The sequence below is a fragment of the Salvelinus fontinalis genome, chromosome 6 (genome assembly GCF_029448725.1).
Source record: "Salvelinus fontinalis isolate EN_2023a chromosome 6, ASM2944872v1, whole genome shotgun sequence".
Taxonomy (NCBI): Eukaryota; Metazoa; Chordata; class Actinopteri; order Salmoniformes; family Salmonidae; genus Salvelinus; species Salvelinus fontinalis.
Genome location: NC_074670.1, coordinates 76078557 through 76097246, shown reverse-complemented (window position 1 = coordinate 76097246; position 18690 = coordinate 76078557). Strand labels below are relative to the sequence as shown.

General features: G+C 42.8%; 1 protein-coding gene across 1 annotated transcript; it reads left to right on the top strand.

Moving 5' to 3' along the window:
* Positions 1 to 2147: 2147 nt before the first annotated feature.
* On the top strand, positions 2148 to 7579 carry LOC129858446 (solute carrier family 25 member 53-like). The gene is made up of 2 exons (XM_055927686.1): positions 2148 to 3696; positions 4040 to 7579. Exon 2 carries the CDS (start codon positions 4042 to 4044, stop codon positions 4921 to 4923), a length of 882 nt encoding a protein of 293 aa, XP_055783661.1. The 5' UTR covers positions 2148 to 3696; positions 4040 to 4041; the 3' UTR covers positions 4924 to 7579.
* Positions 7580 to 18690: the final 11111 nt, after the last annotated feature.

Sequence of the window (18690 nt, the reverse complement as noted above, 5' to 3'; positions counted from 1 at the left end):
TGGTTGAAAAACAGGTTTTAATGACTCCAACCTGTATATAATGGCTACAGTTGCATAGTAGGCTATGTGTTTCATAAAATTTGAGTTAGAAAAAGTTATCAGTACTGTACACACTAGTTGTGTGTGGTCTCATAGTAACCACATCTCATTGCTGGTATAGATCCAGCAGGCTTTTTAATTACAGAAGAATATTAGGTGGAGAGAGAAAATAAACAACTTTTTAAAGTGCCAATATTTAGAGAATAAACTCAATTTAATTTTAAGAGTAAGGTCTCAGATATTTCTAGATTAACATAGGGGATTTGTTTAAGGGCAAAGGAAGAGAACTGGGTTTGAGTCCCCGTCAGTCTCCCCTCTGAATTTTCTTCAACGTTCTGCCAAACACCTTGCAAAAAAATCTGTGCATAATGTCAACTATTAACGACCATATCCATGGAACTTTACTATAACAGTAGTATTCCGCCTTATGTCTACTATCCTAATGACTATAGGCTAGTAGGCTACGTGCGCACACCCAATACAAATAATTATATTGGGATCCTGGAGACTGGGGGCTATGCGCGTGTATGTCCCATGTCTATGTTCTATATACTATGGAGACCCCTGCCCCTCTGCTCCGTGGCAAGGTCATTGACATGGGGTTTTGGGCGGCCCTTGAGCACGACTGGACGCACAGTCCTTCTCCACGCAATCCGTGACCTACATTCACAAGATAATAAGCATAGGCCTATGAAGCTACTTCATTAGAAGTGTAGCGTACATAAAACACCATACCATTACGCACAAATTTGTAAATTAACCTTTCCTTCTGACATATAGGCTGCTGGCCTAACTGTTACTCTCTAAAATACATTATTGCACGGTCTTGGCATGACTCGGGTGGCTGGAGTCTTTGACCATTTTTAGGGCCTTCCTCTGACACCGCCTAGTATAGAGGTCCTGAATGGCAGGAAGCTTGGCCCCAGTGATGTACTGAGCAGGAATCAGGAGGATGGAATTATGGTCAGATTTGCCAAATGGAGGGCATTTGTTTGCTTCTCTGTGTGTGGAGTATAGATGGTCCAGAGTTCTTTTCCCTCTGGTTGCACATTTAACATGCCAATAGAAATTTGGTAAAACTGATTTAATGTTTCCCTGCATGAAAGTCCCCGGCTACTAGGAGCGCCGCCTCTCGGTGAGTGTTTTCTTGTTTGCTTATGGCGGAATACAGCTCATTCAATGCTATCTTAGTTCCAGCCTCTGACTGTGGTGGTATGCAAACAGCTACAAAGAATACAGATGAAAACTCTCGGTAGGTAGTGTGGTGCAGAGCTTATCATGAGAAACTCTACCTCAGGTGAGCAATAGCTTGAGATTTCCTTAGATATCGTGCACCAGCTGTTGTTTACAAAAAGACATAGACCCTTGTCTTACCAGACGCCGCTGTTCTATCATGCCGGTACATCATATAACCAGCCAGCTGTATGTTGATGATGTCATCGTTCAGCCACGACTCCGTGAAGCATAAGATATTACAGTTTTGAATGTCCTGTTGGTAGTTTAATCGTAACTCGTCGATTTTATTGTCCAACGATTGCACATTTGCTAGCAGAATTGAGGGAAGTGAGGGTTTATTCGATGGCCTTCGACTTCTCAGCAGGCAGCCCACTCTCCGGCCTCTCTTTTTCCGCCTCCTCTTCACGCAGATCACGGGGCTCGGGCCTATTCCCGAGGGAGCCGCATATCCTCCGCCTCGAGCTCGTCAGAGTCGTGAAAGAAGAAAAAGGATTTTTGCTAGTCCGTTGTGAGTAATCGCAGTCTTGATGTCTAGAAGTTATTTTCGGTCATAAGAGACGGTAGCGGCAACATTATGTACAAATTGAGTAAAACAACTAGTTACAAACAACGCAGATAAACGAACAAAAAACACAATCGTTTGGGGGCACGTAAAACGTCTGCCTTCCACTCCGGCGCCATTTCGGAACCAATACTCTAAAAACAAAGACTTTTTTTATACAATATGTCCCGATTATTCCATATATAATATCTGTGTTGAGAAAAATTATGCTTATAAATTAAGGACCATGACAAGAAAACCTGACAATGAAAAGCAGAGAGTTTCACTGGAACTTTGTCAATATTATAATTGCAAACCAACATGAAGAGAAGTAGAGAAGACATGATGAGGAATAAAATTCCAGATAGAAGTGAGTCGTCTTAGGAATTGTTTTATCCAATTGATCTTAAAAGTATTATTTAAGGTAGTAAAGTCCGGAAAATTCAGCCCACCATTCTCATAAGTGTTCATTACAACAGTTTTCCTAATGTAATGGGTACGGTTTCTCCACAGACGTTGAAAAGTATCTGGTCTCTCTCCTTGCTTATTTTACTGTGAAGATATAAAGATAGAGCGCCATATGTTAGTCTAGAGAAACCTTCAGCCTTGGTTATTAGGACTCTACCTTTTAAAGACAAGTCCCTCTGTAGCCATTGATTTAGCTTCTTCTGTGGGTTTTTAATATGAGGGTTAAAATGTAGTAAGCCTATAGACTTCTGATCCTTAGTAATGGTTATGCCTAAATATGTAAGTTCTTATTTCACTGGAATACCATAATAGGAAGGAGTCACACAATCTTAGACAGCCATGAGTTCACATTTATTAATGTTAAGATATAAACCAGATGCTTTGGAAAAGGATTGTATCACATTGATCGATATGGGAATCTGACGAGGAATCTTTCAGAAGAGGTGTAGTATCGTCAGCCAGCTGGCTTATAATCATTTCTTTACCAGCTATGGAAATACCTCATGCGGGACTATTATTTAAATAATTTGTAAGAAGTTGGGTGATTAATAAAAATAGATACGGTGAGATAATTCCTCTCTTTAACCTAATCTGAGGTGCCATGTTTCAGTTCGATAGAGCTGTTACCATTCGTATAGAGTCAATAGCCTTACAGAAAGGGAGTGGAAGATGAACTGATGCTCTATTGTGGATTTTCTTATTACTAAAGTAAATTCTAAAACTTTCAACGGTGACACCCACAGCAACAGGGAGCCAGGGAGACATGCAGTTAACCAAATCCCCTACTCTAATCTTGAACTATAACTGCGACTTTATTCTCAAAATGTTGACTTGATTCTCAAAATTACATTAAGAGTATATTCTCGAAATATTGCCACTTTATTCACAAAATTAAATTTGGACTTTATTGTCGAAATATTGCCACTTTTTTAAAGTACATCGCTTCACTTGGCCCTTATACCTATTTAAGCGAACCGCCAACAATACTGTCTTCTGTGAGAAACGCTCCTGACAGTGATGCTGTCCAATCGACGGAGACCAGTCGTAGAAATCCATCCAATGGTAATTCTAGGAGGGGCGGGATCCTCAACCCAGCAAAGACAACATTGTCGGTGTTGTAATGAATTATTTTTTAACCCGATACAACACACATTTATTTAGTTTATATTTTCCCAATCGTTATTTTGTCCTTGGTCGTTTTGCCCGCCAGTTTAAAATAAGCCTGGTCGTTTAGGGAAATACGATTAGTTAAATTTTGTCTCAATGTGTTTGTTTCATTTCGCTCGTGCGTCATAAAACATGATTTCTTGTAAATGCTTGCGATGGTTTTGCATTCTGCAGATTGGTTGATTCCGACTAGATATAAAACAAGACAGTCATCAGTGGGCTAAACAGTCGTTTTAGGTGTTCTGGTAAGTAGACTAAAATGTCTTGAAACTGTTGCTCAATACATTTGTTCTTATGTGTAATTTAATCGTAGAAGTGATTCATTAGGGCATATAGCTGATGAGCAAGTTTAAAGGTAGTTGATACATTTTGGGTGGTGGACAGTTGTTTTTTTCAACAAGCTATTATTCTAAAGGGATTGTTGAATATTGCAGTGTTATCAAGAGTTATTAATGTGTTTGTTATTCATAGATTAAATGGAGTATTATTATAGGCTGTATTTGTATGATTGTATTGTCCATTTAACTAGTCTGCATCTGTCTGTCTGTATCGACCCTCTCTTCAATATGATGCATCTTGTTCTCTCAGTGATGGGGCGGGGTCCTGGTCATAACCATGAAGACCACGTCCTCAGGACGAACACTATGGTTTGGCTCCCCAGCTTCCTGCATGGTGGGTCTTCCAGCCTGGTGTCCACTCTCACCACCTTCCCCATCTACAAGATCGTGTTCCGCCAGCAGCTTCACAGCACCGTAGTCAGCCAGGCGATAGGCCAACTCAGGAAGGAGGGTTTCCTGAAGCTCTACAGGGGTGTGGTTCCCCCTCTACTGATGAAAACCCTGAACGGGACGCTACTTTTTGGAATACATGACGCTTTCCTCCGCTGTCTCTCCTCCATCACCAACCCCTGCAGTGCCATCCCTCTCTCCGCGTTACCAGCTGTGGCCGGGCTCGGCACAGGCATCGTGGAGGCCTTGTTCTTCACACCATTTGAGCGTGTGCAGAATGTGTTGCAGAACGGGGGCAACGACCGCAGCCTGCCCACCCTGAGGAGTGTGCTGGCCCGGCTGGGGACGGAGAGGCTGGGGACGGGGTACTACAGAGCCTTCATCCCCATATTGGCCCGTAACACCCTGGGAAGCTGCATCTACTTCGGTCTGAAGGACCCCGTCGGTGCTGCTCTGAGGGAGAAGGGGCTTCCTCCTATGGCCTCATCCTTCCTGTCAGGAATGGTAATCAGCTGCATGGCGATCAACCTGCCCCTGTATCCTCTGTCTGTGCTGGTGGTCAACATGCAGGCTGGGGTGGTGGGTGAGGCAGCGGGGGTGAGGGGGAGCTGGAAGGCACTGTGGGAAGGTCAGCTGAAGAGGAGCGTCCCCCTGCTGTACCGCGGAGGTTCCCTGGTTATCCTCAGGAGCTGTATCAGCTGGGGAATCACTACAGCCATCTACGACCGATGCTCCGCACACTGAAACACAGCACCTCATTGCTCCATTCCAGACAAGTCTGTGTCACAAATTGCACCCTATTCCCTTTGCAGTGCACTACTTTTAGGGCCTTGGTGAAAAGTAGTGTACTACATAGGGAAATAAGGTGCAATTTGGGAAGCACACAGGAAGAACTTCATAGGGCGTATGTCAATAGTCTGAAGTGGCTTCCTTTCTCGTCTCTTTCTCTCTCTCTCTTTCTCTTTCAATTCAATTCAATTTGCTTTATTGGCATGACGTAACAATGTACATATTGCCAAAGCTTATTTTGGATATTTACAATATGAAAAAAAAATGAGAATCAAAATTGTCAACGGAACAACAGTAACAACAATAACCAAGTGTCAAAATAACCATACATTCAACAATGACAATAAACATACAGTAGAGGACATGTGCAAGTTGATTGGTCTGTCAGACACTGTCCCTCAACTTATGGCAGGCAGCAATGTAGTGAGCTGCCAACCCACAGCTCTCTGCGTCCTCCCCCAACAGGACGGGTAGCTTACTCTCATCAGAGAGGTATTTGGGGAAATGACACTCTCTAATTGTTTTATATTTTTTACATTTTGTCAGGAAATGCAGCTCTGTCTCAGGTTCTGCTGTTGTGCAGTGGTTGCACAGCCTTTCCTCTACAGTAAGCCATGTTTTCCTGTGTCTACCCTTCTCAGTGGCAAGGCTGTGCTCACTGAGCCTGTACTTTGTCAAGGTTTTTCTACGGTTTTGATCAGTAATCATGGTCAAACAGTTAGCCACGGTGTACTGTCTATTTAGGGCCAGATAGCACTGCATTTTGCTTTGTGCTTGTGCTTGTGTTTCCCAATAAGCAATGTAGTTTTGTTTTTTCACTGTGTTGTAATTTGGTTTATTCTGATTGATTGGATGTTCTGGTCCTGAGGCTTCAGTGTGTTAGTAGAACAAGTTTGTGAACTCAGTCCCAGGACCAGCTGGATGTGGGGACTATTTTCTTTGCTCTTTCTTTCTCTCTCTTTCTCTCTTTCTCGGTCTCAGTCTCTCTCTCTCTCTCGCTCATTCTCTCTCTCGCTCTCTCTCTCTCGCTCTTTCTCTCTCGCTCTTTCTCTCTCTCTCTTTCTCTCTCTCTCGCTCTTTCTCTCTCTCTCTCGCTCTTTCTCTCTCTCTCTCGCTCTTTCTCTCTCTCTCGCTCTTTCTCTCTCTCTCTCTCGCTCTTTCTCTCTCTCTCACTCTTTCTCTCTCTCTCTCTCGCGCTCTTTCTCTCTCTCGGTCTCTTTCTCTCTCTCGGTCTCTTTCTCTCTCTCGGTCTCTCTCTCTCGTTTCCTTCATCTGCTTGGTGTGATACCTGAGTGGTGGGTGGTCACCTGGTAGGCATGCACCATATTGCGCACATCCGCTAGAAATTATGAGCAGATAAGTCAAGAGCAAAGGAGAGAAGAGCAGGAGAGGAGACCACTTTTGACTATTGAAATGGTACCCTTGGTGATGACCGCTGATGTCTTATGGAGCTGTTCTGTTCAGGAATGCAGCATGTTCTCAAGGATGGTCCAGCAGCTGCAGTTGGGCACCACTTTATTAGTCAGGCCACGCACATTTTATTCAATGTTTAAAAAGTGAACAGGAACACTTAAGTTGACAGATTTCTACTTTGTTTTTGAGGGACAGCCTTTAAACATTTAATTACATTTGTATGGCCTCAGTCATCAAAGCTCTCTCTGATATCAGGTTTTTATGAGCCAAAGATTATTGTGCAATGATGTTTAATGGTTCTATTTCTCTCAGGTGCCTCACTGTTTCCTATTTTTTTTAAGTCCTGAATGTATCAAAGCCTCGGAGATCCGTTTATGTTCAAGGTGCTCTAACACGGTTCGTCAACATGGGCTTTAATATTTCAATGAACAACTGCATGTGAATCAAATAAGATATGTATCCCTCAGTATAGGCCTACCCTTCTATTGTCTTATACCTGGATTCCATTACCAACTTCCGTTTCTCACAAAATGGACTATATGTGTATATTATCGTAGCTGAATCAGAATTAGTTAGGTAACATAGATAAATAAAATGTTTTAGGTAACATAGATAAATAAGATGTTTTAGGTAACATAGATAAATAACATAGATAAATAAGTACTATGGCTGTACTCCAGTCACTCCCTCCTTTTCCCTTTGGGGGGAGGAGTATGGCAGTGTCTGGAATCATTGTATTACCCCTCTGATGTTGTATGAATCTTGACCTAGTATATGACCTAGAGGTTCACTCCCCTTAGTGAGCTTCTCCAGGAGTGAGGAGAAGAGGGGGTGTATTTTAGATGGGAGTATCTATAATTGACAATAAATATATGCCATTGGATGAGGTAATGTTTTGGTACTAAGAAGTACCAAGAACGAGATTAGAACCTCGTCTAAGAGACCAAACTGAACGATAATTTATAGCTAATGCTATCTGGCTATGGGATAGTCCTATTTCAAGTAAAAGGCCCTTTGTAATGTATCTAAGATCTGTGGTTCGTCATGTGAGTTGAAAGGGGTGTATCTTGGCTATAAAAGATACTAAGTATTCTTTTGTGGGGACTCTCAAATAATCCATTTATAGACACTGAATTGATCTGAGAGTCAAAAGGCTATGGTGAAGCTCATATAATTAAAGATGGACTTTATAATATAACTCTGACTTGTGTGTGGTTTGCTCTCTCATCATTTAGTAATATAGGAAATTACCACGACAATATATTCTATTCTAGTTTATTATTTTCTACTCTGAGAGGAATACTTGAATGATAATGTTTTGACCTCAGAGAAAATATCCCAGACTCTGTACTACTATACAATGTTGATCCATAAAGCTGCATTATGATTTGTACTGAACGAAAATAGAAACACAACATGCTACAATTTCAACGATTTTACAGAGTTACAGTTCATATAAAGAAATCAGTCAATTGACATAAATAAATTAGGCCCTAGTCTATGAATTTCACATGAATGGGCAGGGATGCAGCAATGGGAGGGCATAGGACCACCCACTGGGGAGCCGGGCCCAGCCAGTCAGAAGGAATTCTCCTCCACAAAAGGGCTTTATTACAGACATAAATAATCCTCAATCTGCGGTTGTGAGGCCGGTGGACGTACTGCCAAATTCTCTAAAACGATGTTGGAGGTGGCTTATGGTAGAGCAATTAACATTAAATTCTCTGGAAACCGTTCTGGTGGACATTCCTGCAGGAGGCATGCCAATTACACACTCCCTCAACTCGAGACAAAACTGCAAATTTTAGAGCAATCTTTTATTTTCTTCAGCACAAGGTGCACCTGTGTAATGATCATGCTGTTCAATCATCTTCTTGATATGCCACACCTATCAGGTGGATGGATTATCTTGGCAAAGGAGAAATGCTCACTAACAGGGATCTTAACAAATCTGTGCTCAAAATTTGAGAGAAATAAGCTTTTTGTGCCTATGGAACATTTATGGGATCTTTTATTTCAGCTCTTGAAACATGGAACCAACACATGTTGCATTTATATTTTTGTTCAGTATATATGCCTGAGGATTAATACATGTCTTATCAAACCACACTTGAGTTTCATCTTGCAAGTTATTTTGAATGTGAGTATGCATTTTATCCTGAACTTCATGCTGAGGGAATTCTCTTCCTGTGACGAAGATGCTTCTTGCATTGCCCTGTAGGCTATGCTGTATATATACACAAGGTGGCGCTGTGGTATCACTTTCTGATTTATTAAACGAACGCAGCACAAGATTGTCCCCCCCCTGAACATCTTAACTCATAGATTTAACCTGGCCAATGGTATCCCTCTTCTGGATGGCTTGGACCAATGCCGTAGCTCAGATTGGTGTCCATGTTGGCGTGAGAAAGGGCGTGTTTTCCCTATTTAAACCTACACCCAGACGTTGTACCTGTAACGGACATTCTCACCGCACATCCCCGTACCAGGTAAATATTGGTAGCTTTAGTATACAAATTATTAAAATGCCATCTTGTTATCTCCCTCTGTCTGATCGTTAGTTTATGCCACCCCATGTTGCCATGATAGTCTAATAACGTTATTCTGATGAGCGGTGGTGTTATTATGCAATTGTAAGCATTTTTTCAGACGTTTTTAAAATGTATTTTTTTAGACAGAAGGAAGGGACTGTCGGCAGGTTGTATTTGATTGTCAGTAAAGAGTAGTCAATAGACTATTGGTTATTATTAGGCTATATGATTTAGTGTTAGGCTATTTAAGGATTTACTTTGTTCCTGTGTTGACAGCTCTGCAATGCATGCATTTAATGCGCCTGCACCCCTACACATCATTCCAACTAGGCTATTAAACGTGTCTGTGTTTAAATATTGTATGGTTAGGTTAGGCTAATTGTCATCACCATGGCGATATAAAATAGTTACAGGCCTTGGTGTGATGACATGCCGAATATATTTAAAGCATAAGTTGTCGCACTGTTACCTAAAGCCCAATCAATGCATGTGATGCTGACGGCGCAATGCCGTGGTTCTAGCCTACAGTCTGCTTATAGATTTGGCGGTTCATCGGGGTGCGGTTTTATGATAAAGAACATGTTCTGCCGGTGAGCTCAACATGTCTTAACATGACAGACCCGTCAAATTATCATATTTTTTTACTGAAGATGGCGTTGACACCTATCAATTAATCTATGCGTGTTGCATAAATTGGTCTGGTGAAACAAAATCTAACCCATCACAGCCAGTTATTGCGCACCTTGGCACCTAGATAAGGTCTGCCTGCAAGCAGATCATGAGACTGTGTTTGTGAAAGTATAAACTCAATATTTGTTCAATTAAGTACCAGTGTGTGGAGGCGGCACATGATATGCCATTGGCCCTTGCATGTGAAATCACACTGCAATGTAGACTTTCTAATAGTATGCTAAGAATTGCATTTGTGTTTAAATGAGTAGGCTAGAGGTCAACACAGATTTAATAGACCAGTAAGTAGCACCTTAACATCCTAATGCATGTAGGTTCATTCATTGACATCCTTTCATAGATTTAGAGAATTCAATGTTTCCATCCCAATATGCTCTTTCTGCAGCCTCTCTCGGAACCAGAACGTACCAGTACACGTTCCTGTATACCAGAACCAGTGCATTGCAGCAAACCTGAGTGCTTGGGTAACTCTCAGTGAAACATAACACCATAAGACAAGCTCTCTCTCTCACCTGACTATTTGTTCTCCTTTGTTAGATGGTAAATGGTAAAGTCGTGGGAGTGGTGTGTGTTGATTCAAGTAACTGAATTACGTAACTAGCTAGAGTAGTCTACATGGATTATTGTGTGTGCGTGTGTGTGTGTGTGCGTGTGCGTGCGTGTGTGTGTGTGTGTGTGTGTGTGGTAAAGTGGGTGCGGCTGGACTTCACCTGCATGCACTCACCTTTATTCTAGATTACATATTTGTCTAAGGACTCTCTCTCTCTCTCTCTCGACATTTACATTCTGACTCCTTCTCCCTCAGACATCATCTAAGATGGGCGACAATAACCCAGTGAAGCAGGGAGTGGAGACCTTTGACAAGAAGTGTCTAAAGAAGACCAATACAGCTGAGAAGAACACCCTGCCAACCAAGGAGGGTATGTTTCTCCTACCCTCCTATCCTATCTCCTTTTCTGTCTCCTCCCCTTATTGCTCCTACTCCTGTCTCCCTCTCTCTGTATCTGTCTCCCTCTCTCTGTATCTGTCTCCCTCCCTCTCTCTGTACCTGTCTCCCTCCCTCTCTCTGTACCTGCCTCCCTCCCTCTCTCTGTACCTGCCTCCCTCCCTCTCTCTGTACCTGCCTCCCTCCCTCTCTCTGTACCTGCCTCCCTCCCTCTCTCTGTACCTGCCTCCCTCCCTCTCTCTGTACCTGCCTCCCTCCCTCTCTCTGTACCTGCCTCCCTCCCTCTCTCTGTACCTGCCTCCCTCCGTCTCTCTGTACCTGCCTCCCTCCCTCTCTCTGTACCTGCCTCCCTCCCTCTCTCTGTACCTGCCTCCCTCCCTCTCTCTGTACCTGTCTCCCTCCCTCTCTCTGTACCTGTCTCCCTCCCTCTCTCTGTACCTGCCTCCCTCCCTCTCTCTGTACCTGCCTCCCTCCCTCTCTCTGTACCTGCCTCCCTCCCTCTCTCTGTACCTGCCTCCCTCCCTCCCTCTCTCTGTACCTGTCTCCCTCCCTCTTTCTGTACCTGCCTCCCTCCCTCTCTCTGTACCTGCCTCCCTCCCTCTCTCTGTACCTGTCTCCCTCCCTCTCTCTGTACCTGCCTCCCTCCCTCTCTCTGTACCTGCCTCCCTCCCTCTCTCTGTACCTGTCTCCCTCCCTCTCTCTGTACCTGTCTCCCTCCCTCTCTCTGTACCTGTCTCCCTCCCTCTCTCTGTACCTGTCTCCCTCCCTCTCTCTGTACCTGTCTCCCTCTCCCTGTACCTGCCTCCCTCTCTCTGTACCTGTCGACCTGTACCTGTCTCTCTCTCCCTGTCAATTGAATTACATTTCAATTGAAGGGCTTTATTGGCATGGGAAACATATGTTAACATTGCCAAAGCAATGTTAATAAATAAACTAATGTGAAATAAGCAATAAAAATTAACAGTAAACATTACACTCACAGAAGTTCCAAAATAATAAAGACATTACAAATGTCATATTATGTCTCTATACAGTGTTGTAACAATGTGCAAATAGTTAAAGTACAAAAGGGAAAATAAACATAAATATGGGTTGTATTTCAACCTGGTTGCCCTTGTGGCAACAGGTCACACATCTTGCTGCTGTGATGTCACACTGTGGTATTTCACCCAGTAGATCTGGGAGTTTATCAAAATCAAGGTTGTTTTTGAATTCTTTGTGGGTCTGTGTAATCTGAGGGAAATATGTGTCTCTAATATGGTCATATATTTGGCAGGAGGTTAGGAAGTGCAGCTCAGTTTCCACCTCATTTTGTGGGCAGTGTGCACATAGCCTGTCTACTCTTGAGAGCCATGTCTGCCTATGGTGGCCTTTCTCAATAGCAAGGCTATGCTCACTGAGTCTGTACATAGTCAAAGCTTCCCTTAAGTTTGGGTCAGTCACAGTGGTTAGGTATTCTGCCACTGTGTACTCTCTGTTTAGGGCCAAATAGCATTCTAGTTTGCTCTGTTTTTTGGTTAATTCTTTCCAATGTGTCAAGTAATTATCTTTTTGTTTTCTCATGATTTGGTTGGGTCTAATTGTGTTGCTGTCCTGGGGCTCTGTGGCGTCTGTTAGTGTTTGTGAACAGAGCCCCAGGACCAGCTTTCTTAGGGGACTCTTCTCCAGGTTCATCTCTCTGTAGGTGATGGCTTTGTAATGGAAGGTTTGGGAATCACTTTCCTTTTAGGTGGTTGTTAAATTTAACGTATCTTTTCTGGATTTTGCTAATTAGCGGGTATCGGACTAATTCTGCTCTGCATGCATTATTTGCATGCAATGTACCTGTCTCCCTCTCTGTTTACAGTAACTACCCTGTTCCTGTCTCCCTCTCTGTTTGCAGTAGCTACCCTGTACATGTCTCCCTCTCTGTTTACAGTAACTACCCTGTACCTGTCTCCCTCTCTGTTTGCAGTAGCTACCCTGTACCTGTCTCCCTCTCTGTTTGCAGTAGCTACCCTGTACATGTCTCCCTCTCTGTTTACAGTAACTACCCTGTTCCTGTCTCCCTCTCTGTTTGCAGTAGCTACCCTGTACCTGTCTCCCTCTCTGTTTGCAGTAGCTAAGTGCCTCCCACTGTTTTGTACAGAGAAAAGACGGCAGCAGTGCACTAGTATGATATAGGCCTATTACTGATTAACCGGGAGCCTGGTACACACCTGAGGGCCACAGTAAGAGGTCTTTGTCCTTGTTCAACCTAATGCCTTTGGCTGGCCAGGAAGTCATAAAATATTCAAAGGTGTGCCCTTCTACTGTAGTGTTAGTGCCCTTCTACTGTAGTGTTAGTGCCCTTCTACTGTAGTGTTAGTGCCCTTCTACTGTAGTGTTAGTGCGTTTCTACTGTAGTGTTAGTGCCCTTCTACTGTAGTGTGTTAGTGCCCTTCTACTGTAGTGTTAGTGCCCTTCTACTGTAGTGTTAGTGCCCTTCTACTGTAGTGTTAGTGCCCTTCTACTGTAGTGTTAGTAGTGTGTTAGTGCCCTTCTACTGTAGTGTTAGTGCCCTTCTACTGTAGTGTTAGTGCCCTTCTACTGTAGTGTTAGTGCCCTTCTACTGTAGTGTTAGTGCCCTTCTACTGTAGTGTTAGTGCCCTTCTACTGTAGTGTTAGTGCCCTTCTACTGTAGTGTTAGTGCCCTTCTACTGTAGTGTTAGTGCCCTTCTACTGTATTGTTAGTAGTGTATTAGTGCCCTTCTACTGTAGTGTTAGTGCCCTTTTACTGTAGTGTTAGTGCCCTTCTACTGTAGTGTTAGTAGTGTGTTAGTGCCCTTCTACTGTAGTGTTAGTGCCCTTCTACTGTAGTGTTAGTAGTGTGTTAGTGCCCTTCTACTGTAGTGTCAGTGCCCTTCTACTGTAGTGTTAGTGCCCTTCTACTGTAGTGTTAGTAGTGTGTTAGTGCCCTTCTACTGTAGTGATAGTGGGCTTCTACTGTAGTGTTAGTAGTGTGTTAGTGCCCTTCTACTGTAGTGTTAGTGGCCTTCTACTGTAGTGTTAGTAGTGTGTTAGTGCCCTTTTACTGTAGTGTTAGTGCCCTTCTACTGTAGTGTTAGTAGTGTGTTAGTGCCCTTCTACTGTAGTGTCAGTGCCCTTCTACTGTAGTGTTAATGCCCTTCTACTGTAGTGTTAGTAGTGTGTTAGTGCCCTTCTACTGTAGTGTTAGTGGCCTTCTACTGTAGTGTTAGTAGTGTGTTAGTGCCCTTCTACTGTAGTGTTAGTGCCCTTCTACTGTAGTGTTAGTGGCCTTCTACTGTAGTGTTAGTAGTGTGTTAGTGCCCTTTTACTGTAGTGTTAGTGCCCTTCTACTGTAGTGTTAGTAGTGTGTTAGTGCCCTTTTACTGTAGTGTTAGTGCCCTTCTACTGTAGTGTTAGTGCCCTTTTACTGTAGTGTTAGTGCCCTTCTACTGTAGTGGTAGTAGTGTGTTAGTGCCCTTCTACTGTAGTGTTAGTAGTGTGTTAGTGCCCTTCTACTATAGTGTTAGTGCCCTTCTACTGTAGTGTTAGTGCCCTTTTACTGTAGTGTTAGTGCCCTTCTACTGTAGTGTTAGTAGTGTGTTAGTGCCCTTTTACTGTAGTGTTAGTGCCCTTCTACTGTAGTGTTAGTGCCCTTCTACTGTAGTGTTAGTAGTGTGTTAGTGCCCTTCTACTGTAGTGTTAGTGGCCTTCTACTGTAGTGTTAGTGCCCTTCTACTGTAGTGTTAGTAGTGTGTTAGTGCCCTTCTACTGTAGTGTTAGTGCCCTTTTACTGTAGTGTTAGTGCCCTTCTACTGTAGTGTTAGTGCCCTTCTACTGTAGTGTTAGTAGTGTGTTAATGCCCTTCTACTGTAGTGTTAGTAGTGTGTTAGTGCCCTTCTACTGTAGTGTTAGTAGTGTTTTAATGCCCTTCTACTGTAGTGTTAGTAGTGTGTTAGTGGCCTTCTACTGTAGTGTTAGTAGTGTGTTAATGCCCTTCTACTGTAGTGTTAGTGCCCTTCTACTGTAGTGTTAGTAGTGTGTTAGTGCCCTTCTACTGTAGTGTTAGTGGCCTTCTACTGTAGTGTGTTAGTGCCCTTCTACTGTAGTGTTAGTGCCCTTCTACTGTAGTGTTAGTAGTGTGTTAGTACCCTTCTACTGTAGTGTTAGTAGTGTGTTAATGCCCTTCTACTGTAGTGTTAGTGCCCTTCTACTGTAGTGTTAGTAGTGTGTTAGTGCCCTTCTACTGTAGTGTTAGTGCCCTTTTACTGTAGTGTTAGTGCCCTTCTACTGTAGTGTTAGTGCCCTTCTACTGTAGTGTTAGTAGTGTGTTAATGCCCTTCTACTGTAGTGTTAGTAGTGTGTTAATGCCCTTCTACTGTAGTGTCAGTAGTGTGTTAATGCCCTTCTACTGTAGTGTTAGTAGTGTGTTAATGCCCTTCTACTGTAGTGTTAGTAGTGTGTTAATGCCCTTCTACTGTAGTGTTAGTAGTGTGTTAATGCCCTTCTACTGTAGTGTTAGTAGTGTGTTAGTGCCCTTCTACTGTAGTGTTAGTAGTGTGTTAATGCCCTTCTACTGTAGTGTTAGTAGTGTGTTAATGCCCTTCTACTGTAGTGTTAGTAGTGTGTTAATGCCCTTCTACTGTAGTGTTAGTAGTGTGTTAATGCCCTTCTACTGTAGTGTTAGTAGTGTGTTAGTGGCCTTCTACTGTAGTGTTAGTAGTGTGTTAATGCCCTTCTACTGTAGTGTTAGTAGTGTGTTAGTGGCCTTCTACTGTAGTGTTAGTAGTGTGTTAATGCCCTTCTACTGTAGTGTTAGTGCCCTTCTGCTGTAGTGTTAGTAGTGTGTTAGTGCCCTTCTACTGTAGTGTAAGTGGCCTTCTACTGTAGTGTGTTAGTGCCCTTCTACTGTAGTGTTAGTGCCCTTCTACTGTAGTGTTAGTAGTGTGTTAGTGCCCTTCTACTGTAGTGTTAGTGGCCTTCTACTGTAGTGTTAGTAGTGTGTTAATGCCCTTCTACTGTAGTGTGAGTAGTGTTTTAATGCCCTTCTACTGTAGTGTTAGTAGTGTTTTAATGCCCTTCTACTGTAGTGTTAGTGGCCTTCTACTGTAGTGTTAGTAGTGTGTTAATGCCCTTCTACTGTAGTGTTAGTAGTGTGTTAATGCCCTTCTACTGTAGTGTTAGTAGTGTGTTAGTGCCCTTCTACTGTAGTGTTAGTAGTGTGTTAATGCCCTTCTACTGTAGTGTTAGTAGTGTGTTAATGCCCTTCTACTGTAGTGTTAGTGGCCTTCTACTGTAGTGTTAGTGCCCTTCTACTGTAGTGTTAGTAGTGTGTTAATGCCCTTCTACTGTAGTGTTAGTAGTGTGTTAATGCCCTTCTACTGTAGTGTTAGTGGCCTTCTACTGTAGTGTTAGTAGTGTGTTAGTGCCCTTCTACTGTAGTGTTAGTGGCCTTCTACTGTAGTGTTAGTAGTGTGTTAGTGCCCTTCTACTGTAGTGTTAGTAGTGTGTTATTGGCCTTCTACTGTAGTGTTAGTAGTGTGTTAGTGCCCTTCTACTGTAGTGTTAGTAGTGTGTTAGTGCCCTTTTACTGTAGTGTTAGTAGTGTGTTAATGCCCTTCTACTGTAGTGTTAGTAGTGTGTTAGTGCCCTTCTACTGTAGTGTTAGTAGTGTGTTAATGCCCTTCTACTGTAGTGTTAGTGCCCTTCTACTGTAGTGTTAGTAGTGTGTTAATGCCCTTCTACTGTAGTGTTAGTAGTGTGTTAGTGCCCTTCTACTGTAGTGTTAGTGCCCTTCTACTGTAGTGTTAGTAGTGTGTTAGTGCCCTTCTACTGTAGTGTTAGTAGTGTGTTAATGCCCTTCTACTGTAGTGTTAGTGCCCTTCTACTGTAGTGTTAGTAGTGTGTTAGTGCCCTTCTACTGTAGTGTTAGTAGTGTGTTAGTGCCCTTCTACTGTAGTGTTAGTGCCCTTCTACTGTAGTGTTAGTAGTGTTTTAATGCCCTTCTACTGTAGTGTTAGTAGTGTGTTAATGCCCTTCTACTGTAGTGTTAGTGCCCTTCTACTGTAGTGTTAGTAGTGTGTTATTGGCCTTCTACTGTAGTGTTAGTAGTGTGTTAATGCCCTTCTACTGTAGTGTTAGTGGCCTTCTACTGTAGTGTTAGTAGTGTGTTAATGCCCTTCTACTGTAGTGTTAGTAGTGTGTTAATGCCCTTCTACTGTAGTGTTAGTAGTGTGTTAATGCCCTTCTACTGTAGTGTTAGTAGTGTGTTAATGCCCTTCTACTGTAGTGTTAGTGCCCTTCTACTGTAGTGTTAGTGGCCTTCTACTGTAGTGTTAGTAGTGTGTTAATGCCCTTCTACTGTAGTGTTAATGCCCTTCTACTGTAGTGTTAGTGGCCTTCTACTGTAGTGTTAGTGTCCTTCTACTGTAGTGTTAATGCCCTTCTACTGTAGTGTTAGTGGCCTTCTACTGTAGTGTTAGTGCCCTTCTACTGTAGTGTTAGTGCCCTTCTACTATAGTGTTAGTGCCCTTCTACGGTAGTGTTAGTGTCCTTTTACTGTAGTGTTAGTGCCCTTCTACTGTAGTGTTAGTAGTGTGTTAGTGCCCTTTTACTGTAGTGTTAGTGCCCTTTTACTGTAGTGTTAGTGCCCTTCTACTGTAGTGTTAGTGCCCTTCTACTGTAGTGTTAGTAGTGTGTTAGTGCCCTTCTACTGTAGTGTTAGTGGCCTTCTACTGTAGTGTTAGTGCCCTTCTACTGTAGTGTTAGTGCCCTTCTACTGTAGTGTTAGTAGTGTGTTAGTGCCCTTCTACTGTAGTGTTAGTGCCCTTTTACTGTAGTGTTAGTGCCCTTCTACTGTAGTGTTAGTAGTGTGTTAGTGCCCTTTTACTGTAGTGTTAGTGCCCTTCTACTGTAGTGTTAGTGCCCTTCTACTGTAGTGTTAGTAGTGTGTTAGTGCCCTTCTACTGTAGTGTTAGTAGTGTTTTAATGCCCTTCTACTGTAGTGTTAGTAGTGTGTTAATGCCCTTCTACTGTAGTGTTAGTGCCCTTTTACTGTAGTGTTAGTGCCCTTCTACTGTAGTGTTAGTGCCCTTCTACTGTAGTGTTAGTAGTGTGTTAGTGCCCTTCTACTGTAGTGTTAGTGCCCTTCTACTGTAGTGTTAGTGCCCTTCTACTGTAGTGTTAGTGGCCTTCTACTGTAGTGTTAGTAGTGTGTTAGTGCCCTTCTACTGTAGTGTTAGTAGTGTGTTAATGCCCTTCTACTGTAGTGTTAGTAGTGTTTTAATGCCCTTCTACTGTAGTGTTAGTAGTGTGTTAATGCCCTTCTACTGTAGTGTTAGTAGTGTGTTAGTGCCCTTCTACTGTAGTGTTAGTAGTGTGTTAATGCCCTTCTACTGTAGTGTTAGTAGTGTGTTAATGCCCTTCTACTGTAGTGTTAGTGGCCTTCTACTGTAGTGTTAGTAGTGTGTTAATGCCCTTCTACTGTAGTGTTAGTAGTGTGTTAATGCCCTTCTACTGTAGTGTTAGTAGTGTTTTAATGCCCTTCTACTGTAGTGTTAGTAGTGTGTTAGTGGCCTTCTACTGTAGTGTTAGTGCCCTTCTACTGTAGTGTTAGTAGTGTGTTAATGCCCTTCTACTGTAGTGTTAGTAGTGTGTTAGTGCCCTTCTACTGTAGTGTTAGTAGTGTGTTAATGCCCTTCTACTGTAGTGTTAGTAGTGTGTTAATGCCCTTCTACTGTAGTGTTAGTAGTGTGTTAATGTCCTTCTACTGTAGTGTTAGTGCCCTTCTACTGTAGTGTTAGTGCCCTTCTACTGTAGTGTTAGTAGTGTGTTAATGCCCTTCTACTGTAGTGTTAGTAGTGTGTTAGTGCCCTTCTACTGTAGTGTTAGTGCCCTTCTACTGTAGTGTTAGTGCCCTTCTACTGTAGTGTTAGTAGTGTGTTAATGCCCTTCTACTGTAGTGTTAGTAGTGTGTTAGTGCCCTTCTACTGTAGTGTTAGTAGTGTGTTAGTGCCCTTCTACTGTAGTGTTAGTAGTGTGTTAGTGCCCTTCTACTGTAGTGTTAGTAGTGTGTTAATGCCCTTCTACTGTAGTGTTAGTAGTGTGTTAATGCCCTTCTACTGTAGTGTTAGTAGTGTGTTAATGCCCTTCTACTGT